General features: G+C 46.0%; 1 protein-coding gene and 1 long non-coding RNA gene across 2 annotated transcripts in view; one reads left to right on the top strand and one right to left on the bottom strand.

Annotated features, from left to right (window-relative positions):
- DCAF12 (DDB1 and CUL4 associated factor 12) overlaps positions 1 to 11,702 on the top strand; it is a 50,749-nt gene extending 39,047 nt beyond the window's left edge. The window contains exon 9 of the mRNA XM_075932785.1: positions 3,298 to 11,702. Coding sequence (XP_075788900.1) covers positions 3,298 to 3,456 — 159 coding nt within the window. The 3' untranslated portion in view covers positions 3,457 to 11,702. The remainder of the gene's footprint in view (positions 1 to 3,297) is intronic.
- The window catches only part of LOC142830002 (uncharacterized), a 35,157-nt gene that overhangs the window by 8,389 nt on the left and 8,538 nt on the right, over positions 1 to 18,230 (bottom strand). The window contains exon 4 of the long non-coding RNA XR_012905011.1: positions 12,481 to 12,591. This is a non-coding gene — a long non-coding RNA (uncharacterized LOC142830002). The remainder of the gene's footprint in view (positions 1 to 12,480; positions 12,592 to 18,230) is intronic.

Below are 18,230 nucleotides of genomic sequence, written 5' to 3'. Positions count from 1 at the left end.
TCTGCAGAATTACTACTTAACCGGTTGGTTCCCAGCTTGTAACTATGCTTGGGATTCTTCCATCTCAAGTGCAAGACTCTGCACTTGTCCTTGTTGAACCTCATCAGATTTCTTGTGGCCCAATCCTCCAATTTGTCTGTCACTCTGGACCCTATATCTGCCCTCAAGCATATCTACCTCTCCCCCTCACTTATTGTCATCCGCAAACTTGCTGAGGGTGCAATCCATCCCATCATCCAGGTCATTAATAAAGATATTGAACAAAACCAGTCCTAGAACCGAACCTTGGGGCACTCCGCTAGAAACCGACCGCCATCCTGACATCGAGCCATTGATCACTACCCGCTGGGCCCGGCCTTCTAGCCAGCTTTCTATCCATCTTACCGTCCATTTATCCAATCCACAATCCCTTAACTTGCTGGCAAAAATATTGTGGGAGACGGTATCAAAAGCCTTGCTAAAGTCAAGGTATATCACATCCACTGACTTCCCCATGTCCACCGAGCCAGTTACTTCATCATAGAAGCTAATCAGATTGGTCAGGCACGACTTGCCCTTTGTGAATCCATGCTGACTATTCCTAATCACTTTCCTCTCATCCAAGTGCCTCAATATGGATTCCTTAAGGATCCCTTCCATGATTTTTCCAGGAACCGAGGTAAGACTGACTGGCCTATAGTTCCCCGGATTATCCTTCTTCCCTTTTTTGAAGATTGGTACTGCACTTGCCTTTTTCCAGTCATCCGGGATTTCTCCCGATCTCCACGACGCTTCAAAGATAATAGCCAAAGGCTCCACAATGACATTTGCCAACTCCCTCAGTACCCTCGGATGCACTAAGTCCGGACCCATGGATTTGTGTATGGTTAGCTTTTCTAAATAGTTCCTAACCTGTTCTTTACCCACCACGGGCTGTCCATCTTCATCCCATCTTGCGTCACTTAGCGCAGAAGTCCAGGAGCCGACCTTGTCCGTGAATACAGAGGCAAAGAAAGCATTGAGTACTTCAGCTTTCCCCACATCATCTGTCACTAGGTTACCTCCTTCATCCAGTAGGGGCCGCACACCCTCTCTGATCACTTTCTTGTTATCCTTCACATCCTTAGCCAGTCGCAATTCCATTTGTGCTTTCGCCTTTCTGATAACCCCCCGGCATTCTCAACCTATACATTTAAACCCCTCCCTGGTCATTTGTCCAAGTTTCCACTCTTTGTAAGCTTCCTTTTTGTGCTTAAGTTCACCAAGGATTTCCCCTGTAAGCCAATCCGGTCTCCTACCATGTTTGCCTCCCTTGCTACACGTCGAGATGGCTTCTTTCTGTGCCTTCAGTAAGGCTTCTTTAAAATACTGCCAGCTGTCCTTGACTCCTTTCCCCTTCATGTTAGCATCCCAGGGGATTCTGCCCATCAGGTCTCTCGAGTCAAAATCTGCTTTTTTTGAAGTCCAAGGTGTGTATTTTACTCCTCTTTTCTTCCTTTGGTCAGGATCCTGAAATCTACCATCTCATGATCAGTGCTTCCCAGGTTGTCACCCACCTCCACTTCCCCTATTAGTTCCTCCCTGTTTGTGAGCAGAAGGTAAAGCTGCGCACGGCCCCTGGTTGGATCCTTCAGCACTTGTGCCAAGAAGTTATCCTCAACAGTTTCCAAAAACTTCCTGGATTGCCTGTGTACTGCTGTATTTGTTTCCCAACAGATGTCATGTGATGAAAGTCCCCCCACAAGAACCAGGGCCTGTGATCCGGAAGCTTCTCAGTTGTCCGAAGCAAGCCTCATCCTCCTAATTTGGTGGCCTGTAGCAGACACCAACCACAACATCAAGGCTGTTTTTTGCTCCTTTAAACTTAACCCATAGACGCTCAACAGGTTTTTCTCCCTCTTTATACTGGAGTTCAGAGCAATCGTAGTGCTCTCTTACATATAGTGCAACTCCTCCTCCTTTTTCTCCCCTGCCTGTTCTTCCTGAACAGTCTATACCCTTCCATGACAGCGCTCCAGTCATGCGAGTCATCCCACCAAGTCTCTGTTATCCCAATTAAATCATATTTTTTGGTCTCCTCACCTCAAAAAAGATATTTTGGCCTTAGAAAGGGTTCAGAAAAGGGCAACTAAAATGATTCGGGGTTTGGAACAGGTCCCATATGAAGAGAGGCTAAAGCGACTGGGACTTTTCAGTTTAGAAAAGAGGAGACTGAGGGGGGATATGATAGAGGTCTATAAAATCATGAGTGGCGTGGAGAGGGTGAATAAAGAAAAGCTATTTATTAGTTCCCATAGTAGAAGAACTAGGGGACACCAAATGAAATTAATGGGTAGCAGGTTTAAAACTAATAAAAGAAACTTCTTCTTCATGCAGCGCATAGTCAACCTGTGGAACTCCTTGCCAGAGGAGGCTGTGAAGGCTAGGACTATAACAGAGTTTAAAGAGAAGCTAGATAATTTCATGGAGTTTAGGTCCATAAAAGGCTATTAGCCAGGGGATAGAAATGGTGTCCCTGGCCTCTGTTTGTCAGAGGCTGGAGGAGGATGGCAAGAGACAAATCGCTTGATCATTGTCTTCGGTCCACCCCCTCTGGGACACCTGGTGCTGGCCACTGTCGGCAGACAGGCTACTGGGCTAGATGGACCTTTGGTCTGACGCAGTACGGCCGTTCTTATGTTCTCTACCCCTAAATGTCCTCTTAAGATCCCACTAAGCAATGGCAGTGTAGATAATGCTGCTAGACTACGTTGACCTCCCGTGGTTCAGCAAAGACTACAGAGGTTCAACCTGTATACTCTTACATACAGTGTACACGCTGTGAACAGTGGGCTATGTGGTTGCTTAATGGAATGTGCATCTAACAAGATGACTTAGGAGATCAGAAATACATTATGGGTATAATTACGTAGATTTTTTTTTTTTGAGACTGGCTCCTTTTTGGTTAGTATGTCTACCTTTTTCAATCATCAGTGTTTGGACGGGGGGGGAGACTGATCCTTGATTGAGATTCCTGTGTGCTATCCTAACATACGTTTAGTACAAAGTAATAGACTGTCAGTTGGTCTAGTTATTAAATAATTAAAGTATGAGTGATAAGTGACATTTCCAACTTTATTTTCCTTCCCTTCCCCCCCAGTGTTCCTTCTGAGGAAATTTGGGCCATCAAACAGTTCTAGTCCCATCTGTATAAACTCAAGGCATCAGTGATGCAGAAAGTCTCCATAATCTGAAAGGGGATACATTTTGCTTTTATGAAACAAGCTTTTGTGTTTTGTCTTACTTGCAGCAATACTGACCTGAAATTTCCTTTAACAGAATCATGATGAAACCTGGAGGAATTACTTTTCTGACATTAACTTCTTCGCAAATGCTGTTTACACCCACTGCTACGACTCGTCTGGAACGAAGCTGTTTGTGGCAGGAGGTCCCCTTCCATCAGGACTCCACGGGAATTATGCTGGTCTCTGGAGCTAATGAGAACTTTTTCCAAATGCCCATCTTTATGCTGATTTCCACTTTGTCTTTCCTTTTTTAAACAAAGAAATTGTGTGATGACATTGTTTTCTGGTCTAAATGCAAGTTATTTTTGGCAGAGTTCTCTGTTCTTCTTCAAAAGTTTTGTACATCTTTTTTTGGCCAGATTTTGCTTTAACTTCCTTGACCCTTTATATGAAGGGTTGTTTTAAAATCCCTTTTTATTGTATTTACTCCAAATGACTTTTCCCCCACGTAGGCTAACTCAGCCATATGCCCCCTACTTTGCTGTGAGGTAGGATTCCTTTCTTATCGAGTGTTTGCTGCCAGGCTTTCTGTGAAAGTCCAGGAGCTGTGTGTATGCAGGTACTTTGTGTCGGTTACATTACCTGGAGTGAGGACTACTTGTAATTAAAAATATTAAAAATATTTATGAGATAAGCTACTATTTTATCTGCAGAGCCTGGCACAGGCCTGGCTTGATCTTTTATTTCTTTTTTAAAGTACAAGTCTAATGACACTGTATACATCAAGGAAAGTAAATGGAAACCATTGGAACCCAGGGACAGAGCACCAACAAGAATATAGCATCTAACCCAGAGTGTAGCAAGGCTCTCAGCCTGGCATCCTAACAGTGCAGGAGCAAAATGACTGTGTCTTGTTACCCCTTCTCTGTCCTGGGTGTTGGCGCTTCGGCATAGGTTGCCTGTGCTACCATGGGAGTAGTGTGACACATGACAGCCGTTACGATGGTGGTGTGTGGTTTATTGGGGGCACTGCAGGAAATGGCTTCCTGGATTAAGAGACAGATTTGCATGGGGGCTAATTCAGTCTGCCTATTTTCTAGGTTAGCTGGGGGTCCTCTGCGTGGTTGGGGCTGGATGGCTGGGAGGAGCCAGGACTCAAGTCCTGGGGTCTGGCTAAAGACACAAACCTCTTTCAGGCTGGAGACACTTTCCCCCTCTTGCAGTTCTCCAACCACCAATGAGTAATGTTAGCAGGAACAGTCTTTGCTAGCCAGTGACTACCATGAAAGCTGGTGGGCAGGGGGATACTTTTTTTTTTCTTCCTGGCCTTTGGAAAGAGTGGCATGTGCAGTTAGCTGTTACTATTAGCACATAGAGCTGTCTTGCTCTTCTTTAATGACTGTAACTACTTTAATGCCGTTTGAAACTTTTACCGGGTAGCCAGACTTCCTGTTCATCTCCTCATGTTAAGAAAGCACAGGCTGTCACTTGGATTTTATAGAAGACTTAGTCTTTTTTTTTTTTCCCTGAGCACCTAGCTTCTTGCTCCATCCTGCCTTGGACGTCCCAGGAGCTGTAGGTGAAAGATGACCGTCTGGATACACTGAGTGAACAAAATACAGGCCCAGTCATGGAGGTTTGTGCATTTCTGGTGAGAAGATGATCCTGTGTCTAGAACACAGGGTTCAGTGTTGGACTCCTAGTTTCTCTTCCTAGGTCTGCTGCCATTGCCCTGTTTGCATCACATCTGGGCCTCACTGTCCTGAGTCTAATATGCGGTTAATAGCTGAGCCCTGATTTCTAATTGGAGATTATCAAATGAAAGACATGGTAGTAATGCAGGTTCCCGATGAAGTTAGGGCTAAGGAGAGGGTCTGTACAGTAAGCAAACCTGGATTTGAAGCATAGTTTACTTAAGCTAATGCCTGACTTGTTTCTTGATTTGCAAAGTGATCTTTACTACTTCATTCCAACTTCTGGTTGCTTAATCTGCATCAAAGCAAAAACTGAACTTGAAATGTGGGTTTATTATGCCGTTTCCAAGTAGTAGCCGTTAAATTATAGGGCTGTAAATGAAGTAGTTCTCTCAGAGCATCTGTTAAACTAACATAAACATTCTTAGTATTTTTATACTGTCACCGGTATAAAATGATGAGAACATGCTGCTTCTGGGATTTCTTTTGAGTGCGTGGCAGGGCAGAGATGTAACATTTATCTCTGCCCAGAAACATGCAAAGAAAAAGAAATATTCAATCCATCAATATTCAATCAATGCGGTGACACTTCATCTCTGTGCAGAAATAGTTTCAAATCCCGTGTAAGATGGTGCGCTCTCCCACAGATAGGTTGTGTGGGTTTTTTGGAATGTTCCATTCCCAGGCAGGTCTTGTTTGGGGTCAGATTTGCACTGAGCGTTCCGTTCCAGCGGAGTCACATTTTACACGTTTTTAATGCTGAAGGGAGCCTTTTGGTCTCCATCTTACCCCCTTACAGTTACTCTTGTTAATCTGAAACTAGCTGTGAATCTTTGGGGAAATGGTTCTGTCCATGTTACTTTAAGCATTGTCCAGTGTGAGGAGGAGTGGTGGTGGTAAGGAGGCACCAGTTTTAAATTAGTCCCTTTCCCTGGGGTGATGGCAGGTATGCAGTTTCACATACTGGCCTTGCCCAAGCCTTCGGACAGTGTTGTTCTATTGGTGACTGTTTCCTGTTTGGGGGAGGAGGGAATTATCCCTTCTGTGAAAAGGCCCCCTCTTCTCCCCCCCCCCCCCCCCCACACACACACACACGGTAAAGGGAATAGTCATTCAGTGCTGTCCAATGCAAAACAAAAATTGAGAAATATTTTTCTTTATCCTAGTAATCATGTGTTGCTTTTAACGGTGCCCGATGATGAAGCTTGAGGTGAGCGTTTTAAGTGACTTTTTCCCTCACTGGAATGTGATCCCGATTATCCACAGTTAAATATTCCCTTTGCTCCATTGAGCAGTTATAAAAACTGAGGCTGGGAGAAGCCATTTGCCAAATGGCGCATGGTAAATCAAAAGCAGAAAGAGCCTAGACGTTCTGGCTTCTAGCCCTGCCTGTTCCCTTGCATTATGCTGCCTCCGCCACGTACATTTAGATAGAAATGACAAAACATGGTGGGGTGGAAAGTAGCGAAATGGGGGTCCAAATATGGGACACTGATTTGTCAGTCCAGTAGAGTCACAGCAACAGAGAGGCTGACGCATAGGTCCCAAGCAACAATAGAGAAACCCTACTGGCCTGAGTAGATTTCAATAGCTTTAAAATAGGGTCTGTAGACCAGCTAATTTTTCCAAGTGCTCGAAGTCAAATCTCTCTGGTGACCTTTTTCTTTCCCAGTCAGACTTGCTTTGAGGGAAAGAAGGTTCTTAAGGATCATTAGGACAGACAGGCACTTTTTTACTCTATTTGGCATTATTTTAGCATGGCATCCTATTTGCATCAGTGTCTCAAGCAGTTTCTTTCATCATCCATCACTTTTCATAAGGCCGCTCTAGAAATCCTGGTATCCTTGAAGCACCATCTGCGTCTGCTCTAATGCAGAATCAGATGAATTCTGTAACAGCGGCGGACCCAATATTAGCCAACTCGTGAGTACTGAGTGGCATCCCTACAGCAACTAACCAGTGTGCTCGTCATGTGAGAACCAATTTCCTTTTCCTACACTGTCCAGCTTCCCCCGCCCCCCCCATCGAGCTCAACATTACTCCCCCTATTTATCCCATGCAACCTTAGCCCATCGTGTCACTGTCTGCTCTGCCAGCCAAAGACACCTGACCCAGCTCTCTGTAGTGTTGCTCTGGGTGAGCTGATGCGGCTATGTGAGAGCAACCTCCCACTAGGGGCTGTGTGATATATCGCCCCGGCACTCCCAAATCAGAAGAGCCAGAGACCAAGCTCAAGTTTCATTGAGATTCGGCATTTGTGTTAATCTTGGACCTGTTCCAGTGTTGCCAGAGAGAGACAGCATAGACGTTTCTAAACTTTTTTTTTTAAACTTAAGACTAAAAATACAAGGTCCAGTTCAACACCCCCTGAGATTGAGGCAAAAATATGCTATCGTAATACCAATCCTTGATTGGTGGTAGTTGTGCCTTCGGGAGCGATTCGCTTCCATCTAAACCTTGCTCCCAGAGGTGCTGCTCCTTGTGAGATGTTTGTGGCTGCAGAGTCCTAGAGAAGACGTGGATTTTTCAGATACCCGTCTTGGCAGGGGTTTTCAAAGAAGCTCTGAGTGACTCCATTGATCATGCTGCACTTGTTGTCCTACAGGGGGTTCCCGGTCCAGAAAGACCCAGTTAAGGTTTTTCAGGTTTACAGGGCAGCTTTGATGGCCGTTTGTGGAGTGTTGGTTTCCCTGTGGTACCGGTGGTCAGTTGCAGCACGCCCGTGCCCTAATCTTGGGGCAGAGCGGAGGAGAGGGGAACGTAGTCAGGCTCTGCTTTAGGATGGTTTGTGCTTGTTGTCATCCTGAGTGTGCAAGTAGCAGCAGCAGCCACGGGGCAGTTGGAAGTGCCCAGAAAGGAGCGCAGGTTTGGGGTAGTTCTTGGAACCACCCGGAAGTTTTTATTTAATAGGGAGATTTTAAAAAACAAAGTTTGTGTTTTAAATTTAGGTTGATCGTGTCCCTTTGGGTATGTCTACACTACATGGCTCCGTCGACGGAGCCATGTAGATTTGTTTATTGGGCAAAGGGAAATGAAGCGGCGATTTAAATAATCGCTGCTTCATTTAAATTTAAATGGCTGCTGCGCTGAGCCGACAAACAGCTGATCAGCTGTTTATCAGCTCAGCGCGCTAGTCTGGACGCTCTACGGTCGACATCAAAGCCCTTTGTCGACCGCCCCGTTATTCTTCGTGGGATGAAGTTTACTGGGGCGGTCGACAAAGGGCTTTGATGTCGACCGCGGAGCGTCCAGACTAGTGTGCTGAGCCGAGAAACAGCCAATCAGCTGTTTGTCAATGCAGCGTGGCAGCCATTTAAATGAAGCAGCGATTATTTAAGTCACCGCTTCATCTCCCTTTGCCTATAACCGTAATCTACATGGCTCCATCGATGGAGCCATGTAGTCTAGACACAGCCTTTATGTGGAATCTATTCTAGCTGTTTCCTATGTGCTGGAGTTGATTGCTTGGGAATTAGGTAATCCTCGTAGCTTCATCAGTGCTGTCTCCATCAAAATCTCATGGTAATCCTGAATTGGATACTTAAATCAGTGTACTCACAAGCTGTCGGAGCCAAACCAGGTCAGTTCTATCCTAGAATCCCAAGGCCTTCAGAAGCCATTTTTTTTCAATCACTGCTCCTCTGGGGTGCATGTGAGGACCTGTATTTGCTGTAGGCCATTCACATGTACAGTAAGTGCTGTGGCTGGCATTTCACCAGCTGGGTAACCGTACTGATTCCATATAAATTGCCATAGGCATGGACTGAAATGAAACACAGGGCTGTGTACAACACTGGGAGACATGTACCATATCCTGTCTGTACCCCCTTCAAGCATTAATCCTCTGGTATCAAAACTTAAATCTGGGAGATAACAGGTGTGTTTTTGTTTTGTTTTTGTTTTTTTCCAGAAACGTTTTTCTATCAATTTCCTTGAATAGAAGGGAATTTTCAGGTGCTGAATCTTAAATCTCATTAAACTTGTACTTTTTGTTTACCTGCTCACCTAGTTTCCTTTCCTATTATGGGCTCCTGCAGTCTCAGGGTATATATCTATCAATATGATTCATCCAAATAATGAAAAGGACCAATCAGAGGTTAACGTGCCTTTCTTTTATGGTACCTTGATCTTTGTTGAGTTATCTGACAAACTCATCATTGTTGTTTTCTAAAATGTAAACCGCGAAGTTGCAACAAGTTTGTATTGTAAGTTGACATTTTTTCATTTGACGTTCAAGAATATGGGATAGACGCAAATCAAATGCACCAATTTGTCTTGGGATAAGTACTGCTGCAGACATCAGTGCTTACGTGTTTGGTAGTATGTACATAAGATGCTGGGTCTTCCCCCACTTGCCTGTGATGTATGTTAGTGTAAATGGTGCACAGACTACACAGAGTGTTTGAAATATGTGGTGATCACAACGTGTGGTTTGAGATTAGGATGTCTTACAGTGAATTGTAGTTCTTTTAAAATGTTTTTCCAAATAGGCTACACTTAAACATCTAGTGCATTGGAAACATCAAGACTCGTGTCATTTGCCTGCTTCCATTTTAAATTCAGGACCTAGCGTTTATTTGGAATAGGTGGTTGTTGTGTGCATGCGTGCACAAAAAAAAAATCTCAGCACAGTTTATTGTATCAAGATTCTGCACTGTATCAAAACAGTTGAACTTACCCTAAAGTGAAGGGGGTCGTCATCAGCCCGTCACGCCCGCCAGACTTCTATTGTGCCTGTCCTTTTCCAGCATTTTTCCTGACTTAGAAATGGCTTCATTTCTGGGATGCTGAGGGGCATCTCTTCCCACTCCCGGGATGCCATAGCAAAAGAGCCCTTGTTTGTGGCTTCCCATGCTTGCCTCTACCTATTGATCCTGCATTTCCTGTAGATGCAGAGGATGTAACCATCCAGTTGGGACTTGCCACTTAACTGCCAGAGCCGCACAGAACGCAGCACAAGCTGGTACCCTTGCTTAGCTTCCCTGCTCACAAAACAGCCTGCAGCAGGCTCTGCTCCTCTTCTTCCTCCACAAATTTAGTCTCCCCCGTTCAGCCTTTTCTCCCAGTTTCTCTTCTGTTAGGTGTGTGCGCTGAGTTCCTTTGTGGCCAGGTGACTTCAGCTCCTGTTCAGCAAAACACCGGGGCATATGCTTAGGCCTTGCTGAAGCTAATGAAACTGAAGGAAGGGGTTGAAGCATATGCTTAAGTACTTTGCTGGATCATAACCTCTCTCCTACAGTTTGATTCTTACTTTTTTCCTTCTCTGTTACCCTGCCTGGGTAATTCCCTGAATTGGTCTCTGATTTGGAGGGCTGTGCTCCCAACTGAATTCATGCGTGGCTGGGTATCTAAATCTGGCTGCTTTTTACTTGTTGTTCTGGGGATCTGTGTGTGTGTGTGTGTGTGTGTGTGTGTGTGTGTGTGTGTGTGTGTGTGTGTGTGTGTGTGTGTGTATATATATATAATCTCTTTATTCCCATTCTCTGCTCTTTTGACATGCTTTTGGGTCCAACCGTGTGAGACAGAGGTTACTTATTTCCATTGTGTACAGAAAGAACTTGGAGGAAAATGGGCTTTGTGTGCAGAGAACTGTAAAGGTACTTCTGATTCAAGTAGATGGAACATTGACATTTTCTTAATGGAATAAGAACATTAGTTCCTGAATTTTGCTTGAATCGCTTCCACTGGGGGGCTCGTGTCACAAGTTCCGGGTTCACTGAATGTTGCAATGTATATCAAGATTATTTTTGATCAATGCAAAATGTGCCTCTTGGGTTTCTTAAGTATAATGTATAGGTCAGTCTGTTTCACTTTGTGTCTTGATGCTAGGAGTTTAACTAAAGACTGATTTAATTCTTGTGATTCTTGCTATTCAATGTTAACATCCATAGAGCAATCCTCGCTGGCCTTTCTTGAGCAGCGTGCAGTGCTGTCTCAGTGCTGGAATGCAGAAAGGGGATCTCACTAACCATGGAACCCGCTGGGCTTTCTTTGGGCTAAGGAGAGGGGTTCTGTTAAGGTTCCGTGTGGTTTTTAGTACTTTTTAAATCCACTGCAGTTATTCTACAGATCCAGCATCTCTTTCTTCAAACATAATGTGGGATTGCAAAAATACAAATCCAGCAACCCATGATCTCCGCTGGCTGGCTTGCATAATTTTTTGCAGAATGAGGTGTCTTTTTTTTTTTTTTTTTCTTGTGGGGAAGAATTCAAAGTGGTTGCGAAGATTTGGCTCTGATGGTGACTGTCCCATGCAAGTTTCCTAAATGCAGTTGAATGTTTTGGCCTTCTCTCCAGAATGTAAGAGAGCAGTTAAAATTGAGCTGGGACTGCTTTTAGGTCATCAGTGTGTTGCTTGATCATATGGACAGCCGCCTACTGACATTTGGTTTGCAAGTTAACTTCCTTTTAATTGATCAAGGAATAAAATTTGTAACTGGTGATGGGGAGACTTGTGAATAGATTCATTTCCAGATCAAATTAAGAGGTTAATTTTCAATCTCTCATTCACCGGGCTACTGTGTCCACATGTCAGAAAGATGTGGCTCTCGGAAAAAGCATGTTCGTGCATGTGGCAAAGACCCATGCACTTTTAAATACCTAGATCTGTACATTCTCATCTGTATGTTAACCATTCTGTAGTCTGACAAATGGATCTTTTACTACTGCCCTCTTCTACAGAAGATTGTAACTAGCTGCAGTTTGTTCTTTCCACTACTTGAAGTTGTGTGAACTGAAATTGGTGAACAAAAGTATTTGTGCATCTTAATATGGATATCTCTAAATAAAATGTATTTGTATAGTGTTGGCAGTCCTTTTATTATTTAATTCTGCTGTTGTACATAAATTGGGAAACCACTCTTAGCAAGTTAATACAGCTCTTTGTACAGCTAGGAGCCAGAAGACACAACAAATTGCCATATTGCATAGTATAAATATCAGCACCATTCTGGGAATGCGAACTCCAGACTTGCTGCCTTGGTTGTGCTCCCTTCAAACCGGCAGGAGGCCTCCTTGCTGGCATGGGTGGTTGAAGGGGAAACGAAAGCTGAATTGCTTTTGGCCACGAATAATTGTTCAGGGAAGAACATCTCAAGGATGCTGCAGTGTAGACCCCTGCACAGATGCAACATTTTGCATCTGCATTAGGGATGTGAATGGGTAACTGGGTGATGCTTACTGGGTAAGTGTTAACCGGTGCCTGGGAACAGCCTGTTGCCTGCAGCCTGCTAGGGACAGATGGCTGCTCCAGCGTCACTGTGTCACCTCCCACCACGGGGCAGGTGGCCCCAGGCCAGCTGGAGTGGGCTACTGCCTTCGATCCTTCTTAGTTGGTTACTCAGTTCAAGGTTGGGTTAACCTAATGTTTAACCCATTAAGTGATTACATCCCTTGTCCATATCGGCAAAAATGAGCCATGTTCACGTGTATCCATGGGTACCAAGTGGATATTTACTCGGGAGCAGTCCTCTCATCCCCTCCTCCTAGCCAGAACATATCGCATGCCCTGCCCAACCCCAGCAGTAGTCTTTCACAAAGAAACTCCCCAAAAGGCAATGGCGTAGTGGATGCTTTCAACTTACCAGCTGGCTTACCAGAGGGTCTCAAAGTGCTCCCTAAACATGCCATAGCGATGATACTTCTGTCTCTCCCTCTTGAGCAGGAATAATCTTCGTTTAACTTGGGGGCGGGACCTGTTTTTTGGATTGGGGGACCCCCCAACCCATAGAAAAATTAGTTGGGGGCTGCACACAAATGAGAAGCAGAAAGATGCTTCTTCCCCACCCCCCAATTCCTCTCACACCAGTGCCTAGAGGGGTCCAGCCTAATAGATTGTTTGCTCCAGCCCCCAGGAGCGCAGCAGGCAGGCCGGAGCACCAGTATGGGCTCCCCAGTGCTTGGGAGGGCTCAGCCTTGGGAGTTGGATCCAGGCAAGCGAAGGGCCACTGGCCCTGAGGTTCATCCTGATTTATCCCGTTTTGGCTTCCCCAGGTAGAGACTACTTCAGGGTGAGCATGTAAAATTAGGCCCTGAGGATCTCTGGCAGGCTACCCCCAGGGCAGTGTTTTGCTCACCCAATTTCCCTTCTCTCCCACTCTCTAGCTGATTGCTTCCTCTCTACGTTTCCCCGCCTACCCCAACAGACTTGCTGCTCGTGGCTGAGGCGGCTTGCATGCTGTTTCTTAGAGCCCCCCTCTTCCCACCAACTCTGGGGGATGGAGTCTTCTCAGAGGGGGAGGAAATGCTTCCTCCCCATGAGGTTGAAAAGCCAGGAACAAAGCCCTGTACCTTGAGCTAGCTAGGAGCGTCTTCGGACCACCGCTGCTTGTGGACTCAGGAACCCTCCTCCCCATGGTGTCTCACTGCCCCGTGTTGGCTTCCCCTTGAACAGACTCCAGTTCGAAGTCGTGGCTTGTCTTGTTGTCATCCAAAGTGCTGTATGGACTGGCCCTCGCTGCCATCTCTCGGCACTATGCTCCAATGGGGGAGGCTTATGAGCACTGAAGGAGACGGGTCTAGAGCCCATAATGATCACTGCCGTGATTGCTACCTGCCAGCTTTCCTACAGTGGTGACTCTCCCGTCGTGTAAGCCCCCAAGTCCCTCCGAACCATTCCTGCTGCAGCAGGCGTAGGGCGATCATTCCCTTTTAGCCGTGTGAGCTCTGAGACCACCATGCTGAACTCCATGTAAGAACATACAACATCTGTACTACACGCCGAAGGGTCAGCCCCGGAATTAATGCCCTACACTTACTGTTCCCCCCTTCCTCCCATGCGGAGTCCTTTCCCTCCCTGGTGCTCGGAGGCCAGGGATCGCAGGGCTGCCTCTACGCAAGAGCCTTGCTTGTGCTTTGCACTCTTCCAGTGCGGCGTAGTTTTGAGTGTAATGTGGTGTCTCGTCTCTGCCAGTTGGTGGTGCCGTTGTTACAAGGCAGAGAATCACGGTGGAACAGCACCAAGGGGCCTCGCACATGGAACAGGCCACTCCAGGATGTGAGCTGATCAGATACAGTTTAGCTTGTTCTGCTTGAGCCTGGATCTACGTGTGCTGAGTGCTTCTGGGCATTCCCCGGCTGATCTCAGTGTAACTGTGTGGTGCTGCTTGCTGCGTTTGGGGGCCGGGAGCAGTCACAGCTTGAAAATTCAAATACCGCTGGGAAAATCTCTCGGACAATGGGGCTTCTTCCCCCTGAGAAGAGGGGTTTATTCTTAGTCACCTTCAAACTCAGAGCCAGCGGCGTCGACTCTGGGTGGGAGCGCCCAGGGAGGAAAAAATGACACGTGCTGAGCACAAACTAGCAACTCCAGGGCAGCCTCTTCCCCCTGCCAGTGACTCTACCCATCAACTCCCAGCACCTGCTGTGATCAGCTGTTCGTTGGTGTGCAGGAAGGAGAGGAGCAGGGAGGGGGCTTAGAGAAGGGGTGGAATAGGAAGAGGCAAGAGGGGGACTTGGAGGAACCACAGGACTGGAGGGAACCCCAAGATTGGGGTTGTAAAATCCCATTTCAAATGTTTAACCATAGAATTGAACTGGCCTGTCCTGCCGGGGCAAAGGGCTGCTGGAGCACGGTGGGCCTGCCTGGGTTGGAGCAGTGTCTCTGCCAACAGTATGGTGCGGGCAGGTGGATGCCCAGTGCACTGTGCTGTGGATGGAAGGCTGCTCCGGCCCAGCTGGAGCGCCTCCTGTCCATGGCAGGCCTGGCCGGCTGGAGCAGCCAGCAGCATGATCTGGCGGGCTGGTTAATCGTACGGCTCTTCCATCAACATAAGTAAACCACCCCCAACAAGCTCTGCTGCTGACCTAGCGCCGTCACACGGGCGCTTTTGGTGCTGGCTGAGGCTGTCTACACTGGCAGGTTCTTGCGCAAGAACCTGCAGCGCGTCCACACAGCCCGCCCGCTCTTGCGTCAGACGCCTTACAGAACAGCGTGGGAAGAGAGGGCTTCTCGCACAAGAGCGACGCTCTTTTCGAACAGGTGTAAGCTCTCTTGTGCAAGAGGGCAGTGTGGATGCTCCGCAGGGGTTTCTTGTGCAAGAAAGACCTATGGCTAAAATGGCCAGCGGAGCTTTCTTGCGCAAGACCGTGTCCACGCTGCTATGGAAGTTTTTGTGCAAGAACCCGCTAGTGTAGACGTAACCTGACAGTTGGGGCGTATCTCTTTTTCCCCACCCCGACCAACAAAAGCTTTACTGACAAATGCTAGAGCAGACATAGCTTTGGAGCTCGTAAGACTTGGGGAACGGCTGTAGCAATGGCATTTTTCAAGCACGTTCCCGTTATTTAAATTTGCTCGGAGGAGAACAAGCAATGCTTCTACAGGTCAGTGTTTGCTAGATTTAGAATCCAGCTCTGACGCTCATGGAGGCAGAGTGCAACTTCAATCGCCGTTCACCTAGTATTCTGCCCTGCCTTCCTTACTGAGACATTCCCCAAATGCAGGACGAGGCTGGCAGTATGCAAAGAGACGGAGGTTTCTTACTTGTGGTAGGAGTTCTTTCAGAATCCCTCTGAGGCTGTCTACACTACAGAGTGTTTGTGGAAAAACGGCCGTTTCGTCACAAAAACTCACGGAGCGTCCACCCTTCAAGTGCGTTTTTGCACAAGTGAATCATAGAATCATAGAATAATAGGACTGGAAGGGACCTCAAGAGGTCATCGAGTCCAGCCCCCCGCCCTCAAGGCAGGACCAAGCTCCGTCTACACCATCCCTGACAGATGTCTATCTAACCTGTTCTTAAATATCTCCAGAGAGGGAGATTCCACCGCCTCCCTTGGCAATTTATTCCAATATTTGACCACCCTGACAGTTAGGAATTTTTTCCTAATGTCCAATCTAAACCTCCCCTGCTGCACTTTAAGCCCATTACTCCTTGTCCTGTCCTCAGAAACCAAGAGGAACAAATTTTCTCCTTCCTCCTTGTGACACCCTTTTAGATATTTGAAAACCGCTATCATGTCCCCCCTTAATCTTCTTTTTTCCAAACTAAACAAGCCCAGTTCATGAAGCCTGGCTTCATAGGTCATGTTCTCTAGACCTTTAATCATTCTTGTCGCTCTTCTCTGTACCCTTTCCAATTTCTCCACATCTTTCTTGAAATGTGGCGCCCAGAACTGGACACAGTACTCCAGCTGAGGCCTAACTAGTGCAGAGTAGAGCGGCAGAATGACTTCACGAGTTTTGCTTACAACACACCTGTTGATACAACCTAGAATCATATTTGCTTTTTTTGCAACAGCATCACACTGTTGACTCATATTCAACTTGTGGTCCACTATGACCCCTAGATCCCTTTCCGCCATGCTCCTTCCTAGACAGTCGCTTCCCATCTTGTATGTATGGAACTGATTGTTCCTTCCTAAGTGGAGCACTTTGCATTTCTCTTTATTAAACCTCATCCTGTTTACCTCTGACCATTTCTCTAACTTGCTAAGGTCATTTTGAATTATGTCCCTATCCTCCAAAGAAGTCGCAACCCCACCCAGTTTGGTATCATCCGCAAACTTAATAAGCGTACTCTCTATCCCAATATCTACATCATTGATGAAGATATTGAACAGTACGGGTCCCAAAACAGACCCTTGAGGAACTCCACTTGTTATCCCTTTCCAGCAGGATTTAGAACCGTTAACAACAACTCTCTGACTACGGTTATCCAGCCAATTATGCACCCACCTTATCGTGGCCCTATCTAAGTTATATTTGCCTAGTTTATCAATAAGAATATCATGCGAGACCGTATCAAATGCCTTACTAAAGTCTAGGTATATGACATCCACCGCTTCTCCCTTATCCACAAGGCTCGTTATCTTATCAAAGAAAGCTATCAGATTAGTTTGGCATGACTTGTTCTTCACAAACCCATGCTGGCTATTCCCTATCACTTTATTACCTTCCAAGTGTTTGCATATGATTTCCTTAATTACCTGCTCCATTATCTTCCCTGGGACAGACGTTAAACTGACCGGTCTGTAGTTTCCTGGGTTGTTCTTATTCCCCTTTTTATAGATGGGCACAATATTTGCCCTTTTCCAGTCTTCTGGAATCTCCCCTGTCTGCCATGATTTTTCAAAGATCATAGCTAAAGGCTCAGATACCTCCTCTATCAGCTCCTTGAGTATCCTGGGATGCATTTCATCAGGACCTGGTGACTTGCTGACATCTAACTTTCCTAAGTGATTTTTAACTTGTTCTTTGTGTATCCTATCTTCTAAAGTTACCCTCTCTCTGCTTGTATTCACTACGTTAGGCACACCACCAGACTTCTCGGTGAAGACCGAAACAAAGAAGTCATTGAGCATCTCCGCCATTTCCAAGTTCCCTGTTACTGCTTCTCCCTCCTCACTAAGCAGTGGGCCTACCCTGTCCTTGGTCTTCCTCTTGCTTTTAATGTATTTATAAAAGGTCTTCTTGTTTCCCTTTATGCCTGTAGCTAGTTTGATCTCATTTTGTGCCTTTGCCTTTCTAATCTTGCCCCTGCATTCCCGTGTTGCTTGCCTATATTCATCCTTTGTTATTTGTCCTAGTTTCCATTTTTTATATGACTCCTTTTTTATTTTGAGATCATGCAAGATCTCCTTGTTAAGCCAAGCTGGTCTTTTGCCATATTTTCTATCTTTCCTACACAGCGGAATTGTTTGCTTTTGGGCCCTTAACAACGTCCCTTTGAAATACTTCCAACTCTCCTCAGTTGTTTTTCCCTTCAGTCTTGCTTCCCATGGGACCTTACCTACAAGTTCTCTGAGCTTATCAAAATCTGCCTTCCTGAAATCCATTACCTCAATTGTGCTGGTCTCCCTTCTACCTTTCCTTAAGATCATGAACTCTATTATTTCGTGATCACTGTCCCCTATACTGTCTTCCACTTTCAAGTTCTCAACTAGTTCCTCCCTAAAGCAGAAAAAGAGGGGAGAAGAGGTGGCGGAAAAAACTGTCAAGTGGCTGTGCTAAATGAGGCTAATAAAGGGAGCAGTAGGTGTTTGATACTTAGTTTTTTATGTCGTTTGGGTGTTGAACGTAATGGACCATCCAAGAGAGGTCTTTGTTTAGTCCTTGGCTAACTGTGTCAAATTTGCATATGAAGGCCAATTCTGCAGAAAGACACAGGAAGATGAGCTTGTTACAGCAGGACGATGATGTCCTGTCGAGTGCCTTTGGCTATGTCTAGACTGCAGGCTTCTTTCGAAAGAGGCTCTTTCAAAAGATCGCGTCTAGACTGCAGACGGATCTTTCGAAAGAGAAATCCGCTTTTTCGAAAGAGAGCACCCAGCGAGTCTGGATGCTCTCTTTCGAAGACGGCCTCTTTACATTGAAGAACGCCTTCTTTCGAAA

Source organism: Pelodiscus sinensis, chromosome 6 (genome assembly GCF_049634645.1).
Source record: "Pelodiscus sinensis isolate JC-2024 chromosome 6, ASM4963464v1, whole genome shotgun sequence".
Lineage (NCBI taxonomy): Eukaryota > Metazoa > Chordata > Testudines > Trionychidae > Pelodiscus > Pelodiscus sinensis.
Note: the sequence above shows the minus strand (reverse complement) of the source record. Positions and strands in the feature narration are given on the sequence as shown.